The sequence below is a fragment of the Amphiprion ocellaris genome, chromosome 4 (assembly GCF_022539595.1).
Source record: "Amphiprion ocellaris isolate individual 3 ecotype Okinawa chromosome 4, ASM2253959v1, whole genome shotgun sequence".
Classification (NCBI taxonomy): Eukaryota; Metazoa; Chordata; class Actinopteri; family Pomacentridae; genus Amphiprion; species Amphiprion ocellaris.
In genome coordinates this window covers 34,207,811-34,222,021 of record NC_072769.1, presented here as the reverse complement: position 1 = coordinate 34,222,021, position 14,211 = coordinate 34,207,811, and the positions used below count along the sequence as shown (strand labels likewise).

The 14,211-nt window shown below is 38.6% G+C and overlaps 1 protein-coding gene across 1 annotated transcript; it reads right to left on the bottom strand.

The window, feature by feature from the left end:
- Nucleotides 1–1,345: 1,345 nt before the first annotated feature.
- On the bottom strand, nt 1,346–12,550 carry LOC111575057 (nicotinate-nucleotide pyrophosphorylase [carboxylating]). Its single transcript, XM_023279964.3, has 5 exons — nt 12,478–12,550; nt 5,483–5,736; nt 5,096–5,406; nt 2,916–3,047; nt 1,346–1,818 (listed from the first exon to the last, which is right to left on the bottom strand). The coding sequence occupies exons 2-5, from the start codon at nt 5,733–5,735 to the stop codon at nt 1,624–1,626; spliced, it is 891 nt and encodes a 296-aa protein (XP_023135732.1). The 5' UTR covers nt 5,736; nt 12,478–12,550; the 3' UTR covers nt 1,346–1,623.
- Between the last annotated feature and the right edge of the window lie 1,661 nt (nt 12,551–14,211).

Genomic DNA, 14,211 nt, shown 5'->3' with positions numbered 1-14,211 from the left:
ACATTTATGCAAAGTAATAGGAACCGCCATGTAGAAAGTAAAGCGTGAAAATGAGGAACTTGTCAGAAATTTGTGAGAACCCCCAGTGATCTCTACTATCTCATACATGTGGCAAACAAAGAAGAATGCAAAATCATAGGACAAAAATATCACATTAAAAATAGAATTAAATTTTGTGAAGTAAAAGAATTGTGTTCTGTGCAGACTGACACGATTTTCAACTAGTGGTAAATCAACCTTTAAAAATTCATATAGCACGTCTAAAAACAACATGAATTGAGCAAAGTGCTGTAATAATGGTAAAAAAAAAAAGAAAAAAAAGCATAAAATAGGCAAAAGAGGATGTCAGCTTGTAATATCAATTTCAAAAAGTCGAAATAAAAATGAAATGTTAGGCCCATTAAGAGCAGTCACAAGCCATTAAAACTGCACTTCTAAATATATTTTAATCATTGTATTATTAGCAAAATCATTAGTGTAATTTTCCTTATTTTTCCTACTTTTCTGCAAGTCTGTGAAATCTCAGTCAGTCAGTTTTAGCTTGTGACTGCTGCTACTGTTTGTAAATGTACATTTGGCCCACATTATTAAAGACTGGTCTTTATCCTCCTATTCTTGGTGCAACTGTGAAGCCATTCGTGACTCAGCTGTGATTAACTGCAGGCTGTGTTTACGGAGCATAAAGGGACAAGTGTAAGAACTAATTAACCCTCATCAGTACATGTGGCAAAACCTGTTAATCCGTACACTTGGGGCCCAGGTGGACCCCAGTAGTAGTTCATCTGTTTCACATTTCTGTACCTGTCCACATCCTCTCAATGTATATTTTCCTAAAACATGTCGTCTGCAGATACAAATATGAAAGAAACAATGAAATTGCTGTTGATGATTACAAACATGTATTGCTTACAGTATTAGTGTAAGAACTCCTGAATTGAAATGAAACACAATGCAACTGAAGCAGTCATCACAAGAGCAACATAACACAAACATAGATAAATAAAAGATGCACAGTCTGGCTGGGGTCCCCAAACAATTTTTTTACATTTACACAACAAACCTGGTTGCAATCAAATAAGCTTTGGTGTATGTGATGGCAACTATGTGGATGAAAACTACCTAAAGGGACTGAAAAATCCAACTTGTAAATAAAAAAATATGACAAGTTATATACCTCTGGGGTCCACATGGTGCACTGATGAGGGTTAAAAATGTAAATAGTAAAATATCTATCATGTGTAGAGGCACCATGTTCTTTCTCGTGTTAGTAACACCCATGGGCACTTGGAAAATGTTTGACATGCTGATTTCAGTTTTTTTTTTTTGAACAAAATTAAACATGCAAGAAATTCAACTTTTGTTTATTCTTTCTTTTATGATTCATTACATTATAATTGTGTACTCAGAAGACCTGTCACCTAGCCCTGGTTGTTCTGTTTCCATAGAGGTCTTTATTTTACAGTGAGAAGTGAATCTGCAGTGAGTACCTCAGAAACTGCTTGTGGTTCAGAGGGTTATAAGTCAAGTGCAGACTGGTGGAACCACAGTTGCTCTGGAATAAATGAACACACTAAAAACTCTCTTCTCTTGGTCAGAATACTTCCTCACAACACTTTTATTTAATCATGAAGCAGCAGGCTTCTGAACCTTGAGAGAGAAATCCACCACCGGGCAGCCCTGAGTGATGCAGCCCAGAGAGACGACGTCCACATGAGGAGATAAATACGTGGACAAGTTCTCGGGACTGACGCCTCCGCTGGCTTCTATCAGAAGAGCTGGAAACTCCTGCTTCAGTGTTCGAGCTGCAACATGGAGCTCCTGTAGGTGAGAGGCATCATAGAGGAGACTGCTTATTATTAAAGTATACTGGATGTTTTTTAACAGGTTGCAACTCTTTAGAACAATTTACTATAACTAAATGGTAATCTGCAAAAAATATTATTCTACAGATGTTTGCTATCAATTGAAAGAAGTAATATGTTTTAAGGATTGAAAAATTCTAAATAATTTCAAGTTTTTCCCATGATTTTCCCTGTTAATTTACAGTTCACATCTAGTAAAATCACAGAAAAAACAGGCCAGAGTTGTGCATAATGTCCACATCAAAAATCTATATTATTTACAACTGGTAATTTGTTCTTCTATAATGCTTAACCAGAAAATTACAATACATTTGAAATATTTAAAACAATAAAAATAACATTATTTTTACAGATATTTGCCATTTTGTACATTAAGTACTGCAAATAGTAATTTTTAAAAACTGTTATTTTACATATATCCCTGTTTTGTTAAATTACAGATAATATCAAATGCAATCACAGACAAAATGCTACATTTATATGTTGATTGTGGAAAAAATCAAAAAATTTAGTAAAATCACAAAAAAAAAAAAAAAAAAAAAACAGGCCGAAATTTGACATAATGTTCACTGGTAATTTATTCTTCTACAATGTTTAACCGTAAAAGTACATTTATTTTTTTGTCCAAATATTTAAAACAGCAAAAACTAAAATCATTTTTTTTAACAAATTGTCATTAAGTTTACATACATTTTCTTTTATGATAACAGCAAAAAATAAATATTTTATACTCATTTGCCATTATTTGACAAAAAAAATTGAAAAATGGTAAATACATTTTTAAATTTTTATTTCACAGGTTTTCTAGTAAACAGGTAAAATGCCAGAAAAAGGTAACAATTTACATGGTGACTGTAAAATTTCTACATAAAAAAAAATGTTTTTCCAAATAGAAAATTGTTATTTTACAATGTTTGACCATAAAATGACTGTTTTACTGCACTGAAAGCAGCTAAAATCTTCTTATTTTACATAAATTAGTTGTTTTTGGCACCCTTGCTGCCATGTTTGTGACTTTTTATTTCTTTCACAGTGTTTTTTAAAGTTGTCCACCTCAGGTTGAAAGTTGTCCAACATGATGATATCAGCTCCGGCTGCTGCTGCCTCTCTGGCCTCGTCTGCAGACCGACACTCCACCTCAATCTTACTGCTGAAACCACAAACAGAACGAGCAGCTTTCACAGCCTAGAAAAATCAGAAAAGATCACGTTATTTGTCCATTTGTTTATTTCCTATTTAAAATTCGAATCATCATAGCCTTTCTTTGCTTCCACAGACTAACAAGCATAAAGGCCAGCAGCAGAGGGGTCCCCCCACATAAAGAACCGGGTTCTGCTCAAGGTTTCTTCCCGTTAAAGGGTGTTTTTCTTGCCACTGTTGCCTTGGGGTTTGCTCTGGGGGTTCAGACATATGGGTTCTGTAAAGCATCTTGCGTTGACAGTTTGACCTGTAATTGGCGCTATATAAATAAAATCGAATTCAATTTAATAAAGTAATTTGCTTTTTCAAAAAAACTATTGTTTAGAACAGAACTAGAGTTTCATCTTTACTTTTAACTGTCTTGTCACTTCAAAACGCTATTTATCAAGAGGACAAAATGTCACAGAAAGCAACCTTCCTCTTTCAAAAGTATTTATAGTTATCCACATGTTCTGACGGTGGACTTATATGTCGCAATCAGGATGTTTGGTTTCTTTACAGAACAGATGGTACCTTATATCTGACAAAAGTTTAACAAACAATCCTGTAAATTTGCAATAAAATAACAACCATTTTTTTAAAGTGTCACAATTGTAATTTTTGTAAACAGTTAATTATTGTATAACTGAATACAGTACTCTACTGCATACACTGGAATGTGTCTTTAATGTTTCTGAGATCTTAACATTTAAAATGTAAAACAAAGTTTTGAAAAAAGTATTTACTGTTATTTTACAGATTTTTCTAGTTAAAATACAGCTAATAACTGGTGAAATAACTTTTAAAAAGTAGCAATTTATATGTGAATCAAAATAAAAATAGACTTTGAATAATGTCCACATTTAAAATCTATGTTTTTACAAATGGTAAAGTTTTTTAGTTTTACAACAACTTTGATTGTAAAATTAGACTGTTTTACTGTATTTAAATCACTTTAAAATATGTTATTTTAGATATATTTGCTATCATTAAAAACAATGTATATTAGGAATTGAAGAATGGTAGCTCATTTTAAACATTAATTTTACAGATATTCCTTGTGTTGTTTAATTACAGAAAATATTGAGTAAGATCACAGAACAAAGGATTAATTTAAACATTGTCTTTAAAAAAGAAAACAACAAAAATGCACACAATGTCCACATAAATAACATCCAAACAATAATAATGACAATAACATTTTTATCTGATTTGAATACAGTAAATGTGTAACTTTGTAGAAGACAAATGGCTATTTGTAAAAATCCAGATTTTTGTTGTGGAAATTATTTACACTTTGCCTCTATTTGTTTAGTCCATAATATAACATAATTTTTCTTTTAAACTACATCAGAGATCTGGAAAATTTAAATGCAGTAAAAATAGTGCAAGTTTACAATCAAGAGTCATTAAAAAAAGATTATTATCTGTAAAACTACAGAGTTTTTCCATGTGGGCAGCATTTATAATTTTGGTTGATAATTTTTTTCTGTGATTTTAGTGGTTATTTTATTATGTGTAAATTAACAAAACAGGGAATATCAGTAAAATTAAAAAATGTAAAAATATTTATCATTAATCAGTCTTCAAAATGCATAATTTTTCTTTCAAATGACAGAATGTATTTGTGAAATAATAATATTTTTCTGATTGAAATGCAGAGAAATAGTGGAATTTTCCAATCAAACGTTGAAAAATAAGGAATTACCATTTGTAAATATACAGATTTTTGGACAATATACTTTTGGTCTATCTTTTTTTCTGTGATTTTAATGGCTATTATCTGCAATTTAACAAAACAGGTAAAATTAGGAAAATAACAGTAAATTGTTCAAAAGATTACAGTAAAAGCGTTTTTTTTTTTTTTTTTTTTTTTTTTTTTAAATAATGTGTACCTTCGGCCTACATTTGATGAGTCAAACCAGGAAGTTGCTGCTCAGGACATTTGAGCCTGTGTGACCTCACTGCTTGGCTATCAGCTATTAACTATTAGCTCGTCCCTGCTCGTTCTTCTTAAGGAACCTTAAAGGATATGTATTGTCTGAGTGGCCCACCTCAGTGATGCTGCCAGATGCCCAGACATGGTTGTCCTTTAGCATCACCATCCCACTCAGGTCCTGTCTGTGCATGGAGGCGCCGCCCACCAGCATGGCATACTTCTCCACCAGACGAAAGCCCGGCGTGGTTTTACGAGTACCGGCCACCTCTCCCTGCCAGCCCGCTGCCTTTGCCGTCACCCGGAGCTGAGAGCAGCGTGTGGCGATTCCTGAGGCCCGGGCCAGGCAGTTCAGAGCCGGCCTTTCCCCCAGGAGGAGGCACCTTGCTGGGCCTCTCACCACAGCAGTCAGGGTGACAGCATCTGGACCTGCAGATGTTGATAAAGACACAAGACAATCAGAAGTTCCATTTAGGTGCAAATGAAGCAATGAGGCGATGATTACCAATATCAGCTCCCTCCTGGTGAATCCAGTCGACGGTGCAGCCGACCTCGGTGAACACAGCGGTGAAGAAGGGGCTTCCCGCCAGGATGCTGTGTGGAGTTTTACACAGCAGCCTTGCCTCCACTTCTTGCGACCCCACGCACACTCCCGCCGGGTCAAAGTTTGGCGTGTCCTCTGCCAGCCACTCTCGGGCCAGCCGGGTCAGGGCGTGGCCGGGGATCGAGTGTGCCATCGGGTGTTTTGGTGGTGGCATGCTACAAACGTGTAGATGGAAATGGAAATGGGAAGTGAAAGGAGAAGATAAGAGGCCAAATAACTTTCACATTGCAGTTTATGTAAATACCAGTAATTTTTGCACGTTATTTCTTTGACCAGCATGATTTGCACATTAATTGCATTCCTTTTTCTTCTTAGAATAACATGCGTGAGCTACTGGATACCTTGAATTTCCCAGAGGGCATAAATAAAGTGTCTATCTTTCGATACCTATGGTTTAGAAAAGGGCTGCACGGTGGGTTGGTGGTTAGCACTGTTGCCTCATAGCTTGACGATCCCCTGTTCGTGTCCTGGCCTGGGTCTGGGAGCTTTCTGCATGGAGTTCACGTGTTCTCCCTGTTTTTCACCAGGTTCTCTGGTTTCCTCCCACAGTCCAAAAACACGCTGAGGTTCATTGGTGATTCTAAATTGTCCAGATGATTGTTTGTCTGTATGTGCAGCCCTGTGATAGACTGGTGACCTGTCCAGGGTGTCCCTTGCCTTCACCCTAAGTTAGCTGGGATAGACTCCAACCCCTTGCGACCCTAATGAGGATTAAGTGGAGAATAGATAATGGATAAATGGTTTAGAAAACCTGGTTCAAAGGTTGATGACATTGCTCCCTGTTTTAGAAGAGCAGCAATCTCTGAAGTAGATGATACACTGTGCACCACTAAACTACTAAATGATGGAACATTTGAGGCTGATCAAAAAGTTTTGAGTCTCTCCTTGGTGTACGTACACTGAGCACGTCATGGTCATGCATGTCCAACAAGTACAAACATTAACTTTCACGAGTCAAGATACTGCATGACATCGCGCTACCAATATCAGGACCTTTGTTACACATGTTTTTGTGAGGCCAGTAGGTGCACATTTATGACTTCTCCATGGACCTCAAACTGAAGCATGGTCAGTCGCCAGATGATCCAATCTTCAGAAGTGGACCTGCAGTTCCCATCAAGAGGAGAAACAAGAGTTTTCACAGCAGAAGAGCTGCAGCTTCCAAAAACACTTAAGTTGCATCAGTTCTGAAGCACCAGGAACATTCTTTGTTTCTGCAACATTCCTACACATGTGCACCAGGAATTAGTCATAGCCCAGTGATGATGCACAAGTTGTGTAGCCACAATAAGACAATGATTGTCTCCACCTGCCCTGCTCACCTGATTTCAATCAATCAATCAATCAAGATTTATTTATAGAGCACTTTACAACACTCAAAGGTGACCAAAGTGCTTTCCAGTTAAAATCAAACAATAAAATTAGAATAAAAGCAAATTTTAAAAAAGGAACAATAGAACACGTCAACAAATAAAATCTAAATAAAATAAGATAAAATAAAATGTCTCCACATTACTGAGTATTAAAATCCAGTCTGAAAAGATATGTTTTGAGCCGGGTTTTGAAAAGGCCAAAGTCAGTGATGGTGCGCATGTCAGGGGGCAGTTTGTTCAAAAGTCTTGGTCCAGCGACTGAAAAGGCTCGATCACCCCAGTGTTTGTACCTGGCCCTAGGGACTTCCAGAAACAGCTGTTTAGAGGACCTTAACACCTTGTTAGGGTTTCGAACAGAAAGAAGTTCCCTTAAATAAATAGGCGCAAGGCTGTTGAGGGCTTTAAAAACGAAATGCAAAATTTTAAAATCTATCCTAAAAGAAACTGGAAGCCAGTGGAGGGAAAAGAGGACCGGGGTGATGTGCTGACGCCTTGAAGTGTTCGTCAGGAAACGGGCTGCCCCATTTTGCACCAACTGGAGGCGGCTCAGGGCTGACTGGGAAACACCAACATAAAGAGCATTGCAATAATCTATTCGTGAGCTGATAAAAGCATGAATAGTCCTTTCAAGGTCGGTGCGATTTAAAAAAAAGCTTTACTTTAGATAAAAGACGTAATTGATAAAAACTTGCTCTGACCACGTTGTCGATCTGTTTGACAAATGTGAAACTGCTGTCAAAAATAACCCCAAGGTTCTTTACAGACAGTTGTAGCTTTGAAAACACAGAGTCCGAATCCGCAAGAACATTGTCACCAAATAAAATGAACTCAGTCTTGTCCCCGTTTAGATGGAGGAAATTTTTCCCCAGCCATTACTTGATGTCATTGATGCAGTGTGTGAGGGACTGAAGAGCACCACTTTTGTTTGGGAACACCGGTAAATACAACTGGAAATCATCAGCGTAGCAGTGAAATGCTAAATTATGCCTCGCTATAATTGACCCCAGTGGCAACATATACAGTGAAAATAGCGAAGGGCCCAAAATGGAGCCCTGGGGAACTCCACAAAACAAAGAGGCAACAGAGGAGGACAAGTCGCCAATCATTACGGAAAAAGTCCTATTGGTCAGGAAAGACTCAAACCACTTGAGTACAGTACCACGGATGCCAACATAATTATTTAGGCGGGACAAGAGAATAGAATGGTCGACTGTATCAAATGCTGCTGTTAAGTCAAGCAGCACAAGGACAACAGGACGCTTGCCATCAACAGACACAGCTATATCATTGTGAACTTTAAGCAGTGCAGACTCTGTGCTATGCCGTGACCTGAACCCAGATTGAAATTTTTCCAGAATAAAATTGTTTTCTAAAAATGCCTGTAACTGTGTAAAAACAATTTTCTCAAGGACTTTAGAGATAATAGGCAAGTTAGAAACAGGTGTAAAATTAGATAAAACATTAGCATTGAGACGTGTTTTTTTAAGAAGTGGTCTCACAACAGCATGTTTAAAAGAAGCCGGAACACATCCTGAGCTAAGACAAGTGTTCATTAAAACCAAGAGGACGGGCCCAACAGTAGGAAACACCTCTTTAAGCAATTTAGTTGGGAAAACATCCAAAGGGCAATTTGTTGTTTTCATGTGTTTAACTACATCAGTAAGGGATGAAAGGGAGATGGGCTCAAAGTGGTCAAACACTGGAGAGTGTGGGGTTGTAGCAGACTGATCTGGGCTGATGCTGCCGCTGCACAATGCTCTCACAGACAACACTTTGTCCACAAAAAAGCGTAGAAAGTCCTCACATGTAGAAACAGTGGCGTCAGACAGAGGATTGGTGTGGGGGCTCACAACAGAATTAATTGTACTGAACAACACACGGGGGCAGTGTCCATTTGTCGAGATAATATCCGACAGATATTGTGATTTAGCCTCCTTCACAGCCTTCTGATACTGAACGAGACTTTCCCTCAGTATCTCCAGCGATACATGTAGCCTGTTCTTTTTCCAGTGACGCTCCGCCTGCCTGCAGCGCTGTCTGAGGGCCCGGGTTCAATCATTCAACCAGGGATCAGTCCTGGGCTTGGTGGACCTGGACCTAATAGGGGCGATAGTGTCCAGGATTTCAGAACAAGCCGAGTAGAAAGATGACAGGAAGCTGTCTGGGCATCCAGTAGGATTAATTCCATCACAAGCATAAAACTCAGAGTCTATAAAAGCAGTCTCAAACTCTGTAGCTGTTGAAGAAGTAATAATCTGACAGCGAGATGCTGGGACAGGAGGCTTTCCTACAGGTGGAGGAGCAAGAACTTCAAAAATAACTGGGAAATGATCTGAGATGGGAGTCTCAGATATTTCAACAAGTGACACCACAAGCCCATGAGAAATAATTAAGTCCAATGTATGCCCAGCACTATGTGTAGGACCATCCACAGTTTGAATAAGGTCGAAGGATGACAGTAGACGTTTGAAATCAGTGGCCAGCTGATCACACGGACAACAAACATGAATGTTAAAATCCCCACAGATTAAAAGCTGTTCATATTTGGAGGCCACCTCTGATATGAACTCAGAGAACTCCTGAATAAAGTTCTTGTTGTATTTAGGTGGACGGTAGACCACAGCACATAAAACTGGACAAGATAATGCCACTGTGAACAACTGTACTTCAAAACAGGAATAATTATTTACATGCAATGGTTTGCGAGTGAGGGGCTGCACAGTGGTGTAGTGGTTAGCACTTTCGCCTTGCAGCAAGAAGGTCCCTGGTTCGCGTCCTGGCTTTCCCGGGATCTTTCTGCATGGAGTTTGCATGTTCTACCTGTGCATGCGTGGGTTCTCTCCGGGTACTCCGGCTTCCTCCCACAGTCCAAAAATATGCTGAGGTTAATTGATTACTCTAAATTGCCCGTAGGTGTGAATGTGAGAGTGCTTGTTTGTCTATATATGTAGCCCTGCGACAGACTGGCGACCTGTCCAGGGTGTCCCCTGCCTTCGCCCGAGTCAGCTGGGATAGGCTCCAGCACCCCCCGCGACCCTAGTGAGGAATAAGCGGTGTATAGATAATGGATGGATGGATGGATGGGTTTGCGAGTGAAATTATCCTTAAAAACTGTGGCGACTCCGCCCCCTCGACCTGACGCTCGCAGTGTGCTGAGGAAAGAGCAGCGAGGGGGGAGGAGCTCAGTGAACGCGCTGTCGTCACCAGGTTTAATCCACGTTTCCGTCAACAAGAGGAAATCCAGCACGTGTGTTGAGAAGAAATCATTCAGGATAGAAGTTTTATTTGTTAAAGACCTCGTATTAATGCGGGCGACGTGCATCGGTGTGTGGTCGGTTTGCTTGGAACTACGAGCAACAGGGCGGAGATTTTCCTGCGCGGAGCCTCGTCTGCAGATGCTGACACGCCGCGGGCGGCTGGGATGTGTGTAGCCGGCATCTGAAACAGCTGATCGGAGCCAGCTGACCTCCGAGGAACACCGCACGATGAAGCCGTCATATTCCCTGGGAAACCGCAGCAAGTGACGACAATCATACTTCGACGACTGCGTCATGTAGGCTCTCAGTCGAACAAGGACGCCGCTTCGTTTCCCTCGCTTTCTGTGGCGACGTTTGCGAGGCGAGGGAACAGGTAGACGCCGCAGGTAGTGGGGCACAGACGCCAGGAACGGTGGAAGCGTCTTTGATTGTCCACTACAGTCATAGATCGTTGGCTTTATCACTAAATCACTAAAATCTAGGAGGGTCTGGCGATCATACACCAGCAGCGGTGAGACATTATTAACAAAAAGTGAAATTAAGAGTAGTAGCAGCAAAACATGGAGCAGAGGTAGACGGCCTGCCATACACAGTGGCGCCATCTTGGATCATGAACACCTTTGGCTGTCACTCTCTTCCTCTTTCCCAAAATGAAATTTAAGTTGAAGGATCACTGTTTTGGCACAGTTTAAGAGATTCAGCGCCCATTGCAGATGGTGTTTGACAGAACAATAACTTCCAGGGAGTGGTAGGAGTGTTACAGGAGCACGGAGAGCAGTTTGTTGCTACGCAAGGAAAATACTTCGACTGGGATGGCAACTAAATTCAAAACAAGTAGTTTTTGATTTTTCTAGGCACAGATTCATATTATTTTGTTCAACCCTGGTAGTAGAGATTTGTAAAATCTATGACATGGAGCACTGAAGCTGTTCTCGTGTCATAAAGAACCTAAAACTCCCTAATGCCCCATCCACATTTAAAACTAATCACTTTTACTAGTTGATATTTAGGTCTTGAGAAGCCTAAGTTGCCGTAATGTATATTTCCCATCCCAGATGTTTCAGAATGAAACTGGCGAGCTTATGCATAAACAGTGACAATCTGCCTAATTTTAGTTCACAACATAGGCACTTTAGTATGTGTAAGTAAATGGATTGGTCATTTCCGAACATCATTGTCAGGGCTCAACCTGATAATAATGGCTGTGTAACAAAAGATTTAACTGTAAAACTGTGACTGTGTGATGGCTCACCTGCCAGAAATGAAGAAAAAAATCAGTTTTACTGGCTGTGAGAGGAAAAAATATTTTTTTACAGAGTTTTTTTCTGTATGTTTACAATATGTGAAAGTATCTATAAAATTACAAAAAAACACTTTAAATGTACAGGTCTAATATACAATCCCATAAGAAATATGTAGCTGTGAATAACTGTAAAAAAAATTCATTTTTTTTTCATGAAAAAATAATCAGAATTATACAAATATTTCCTTTTATTTAATAGATGAAGTTGTTAAATTTAAGATAAATGTTTCTATAGTTCTAAAATATATAATATAAGTTATTTTATTATTAATTGTACAAAGAAACCCCCCAAAAATTGAATGCACCTGTGCAACATTTTTAAAGTGTCCACTGGTGTTACCAATGTTGAAAAACTAAATGGTGGCTCTACATACCATAGATCTTTAAATATTTACATTTCTAATTTGTTTCCATATTTTTTTTCCTCTCTGCTTTGTGTAAACGCAGTCTGTATTTCAGCTGAAAAATCTCTCAATTTTTGTCCTATGACCTTTAGTCACAACTGAATTACTTATGATTTCCTGGTTGCACTGAGGAACACAGAATTTTAAATTTTTTGCGGAATTTGGTTATTGCAAATGGTTTATTTTTGCCAGATTTTTAAATGAAGCATGTAGGATGAATTGATTGAATGAAATATCACAGACATTTGGTTCATTTTCCCAATGACACTAAATGTCACAGTAGTAGTTCAAGGATCATTAGAACATTTAAAATGAAATGATTCTTCCTGCTTTTCCAGTTTGTGGCTCTGATGATTGGTGTAATTTTGGCAGGTTTTGGCATTCAGAGAGTTAATTTGTCTTTACTGTATATCCTTCTCTGTGATTATTCCTTTAGGCAAACTACTTGACAAAAGCTACAAGGTTTACAGCTAGCATATAGAATATTATTACAACCACAGAATATTGACTGCATATGATTGGAACTGCACAAATACATGAAAATTTGATGTAAACTTACTTCTCTGTTGCTTTCAGGATTGTTTGGTGGTTGTGCTGAGGCCACAGAGCCACAGGAAAAATGTGATGTGGAATTTGACCCCGAGTCCATGTTGGAATGTTTACAGGCTATCTAAGAGTTAGCACTACGGGCTTAGCATTGATTGATTTGACTGTGGCTAATTCATAGGACCTTAAGGGCTCTGTGCATGTTTAGAAAATTGATTCAGATAAATTCAAGCTTTTAAGTAAGTGTTTTAAGATCTGCACCCTGGACGTCCATGCACTGAAGCCATTGGCTGTTAAAATTGTAATGTGTACAAGGTTGCTAAGTGTACCACATTCACTGATGAGGCTGCTGTGTTTGAAACAGATGCCAAGCTGTTGTGCTTTGTTTCTTTTCCAAATTTTTTGGAGTTGTAGTTGAGATTTAGGTTAGACAGGTTAAATAACATCAGCACCACCTATACAATACTACCTGGCTGTTTTTCTCTCTAATTTACATTTTTATTTAAAATAAAATGTCACTTTTTGACTGACTTTTTCAGATGTAACTGTGACCTGGTGATGGGCATACAAGGACTCACTATTTAAGAAGTCTAGCAAGCGTGACAAACAATCTTCTACTCAGTTATTTGAGCAGTCATGTTGTGTAATAGTGAACATAATTTCCATTCACCCGTGTCAAAACAGCTTCATGAATCTAACAGGAATGCCTTGTTTCAGTTACTATGATTTTCCACTATTTGAGATTCTTCAGCTATGGTTTAATTCCAGTTTACCTTTTCTGGTCTGTGAACAAACCATTAAAAACTAGTTTCTTTGATTTAAAGTTACTTGTTGAAGAAGTTTTTTGTCATGAAAATAATCCCTTTATGCTTTAAGATTTTTAAATGTCTTAGATGTAATCTGCACTGTCAGGGCTGATCTTGGTGTATCACAAACACATGAGCTCTACCTGGAGGTCATTATGCATCACAGAAGTCTTTGCAATGGTGTCCATTCCTAGCTAAACCCAGTACTATCTGCTTGCTAACACCACAACTGACCACCTCCTCGGGTTGCTACAGTGCATAAACAATAAGGTACTACAGATAATCTATAATACATTTTCTGACATGCATTTAGCCAATACAGGTTAACCACCTATGCAACATCAAGACACATCGTGGACACACAAATGCAAATTTTCTCCTAATGCATTACAGAGCTATTCACTTGTCAAACACATAGACTGGGTTGATTTTTATAACTTTAATGTACTTTAAGTGTGCAGTATCTTGTAAAATGCCATCAGTTTGGGTCTCAGTATTGACAAATCAAATTTTAATGACTTCGATAGCGGCAAAAAGCAAAAACAACACTTGACTGGGACATCTCTCGGCAGCAACATTATAACCTAATACTCAATTGATTAACAGATTTTGAGCACAGTGCTGTGCTAATACTGCTGTTTTCGTCAATGGAAACATGATTTAGGCCAGAAAGGCGGCTCTGCTTCACCTGCCACTGGAATGTAAAAACACAGGAGTTTTGGCTGGATGTTATTGAGCATCACAGAAGTCTTTGTCATGGGGCCCTTTGCTACCTAAACCCTCACAATGCTCTCTACTTGACAACATGAACTGCCTGTAGTTCAATTGACCTCCTCCTTAGATTGGTAAGGCACTACAATTGAAGTACAATATGTTTTCTGATCGGCACATAGAGAATATTGTAGTACCTTTACAGTACAAAACTACTACAACAAAGTTCA

Coding starts and splice junctions, on each gene's coding strand:
- LOC111575057 (XM_023279964.3), bottom strand. CDS start 5,735: ATGCCACCACCAAAACACCCGATGGCACACTCGATCCCCGGCCACGCC. Junction 5,407..5,482: donor CCAGGAGGGAGCTGATATTG/GTAATCATCGCC, acceptor CAACATCTGCAG/GTCCAGATGCTGTCACCCTG. Junction 3,048..5,095: donor CATCTGGCAGCATCACTGAG/GTGGGCCACTCA, acceptor TGATTTTTCTAG/GCTGTGAAAGCTGCTCGTTC.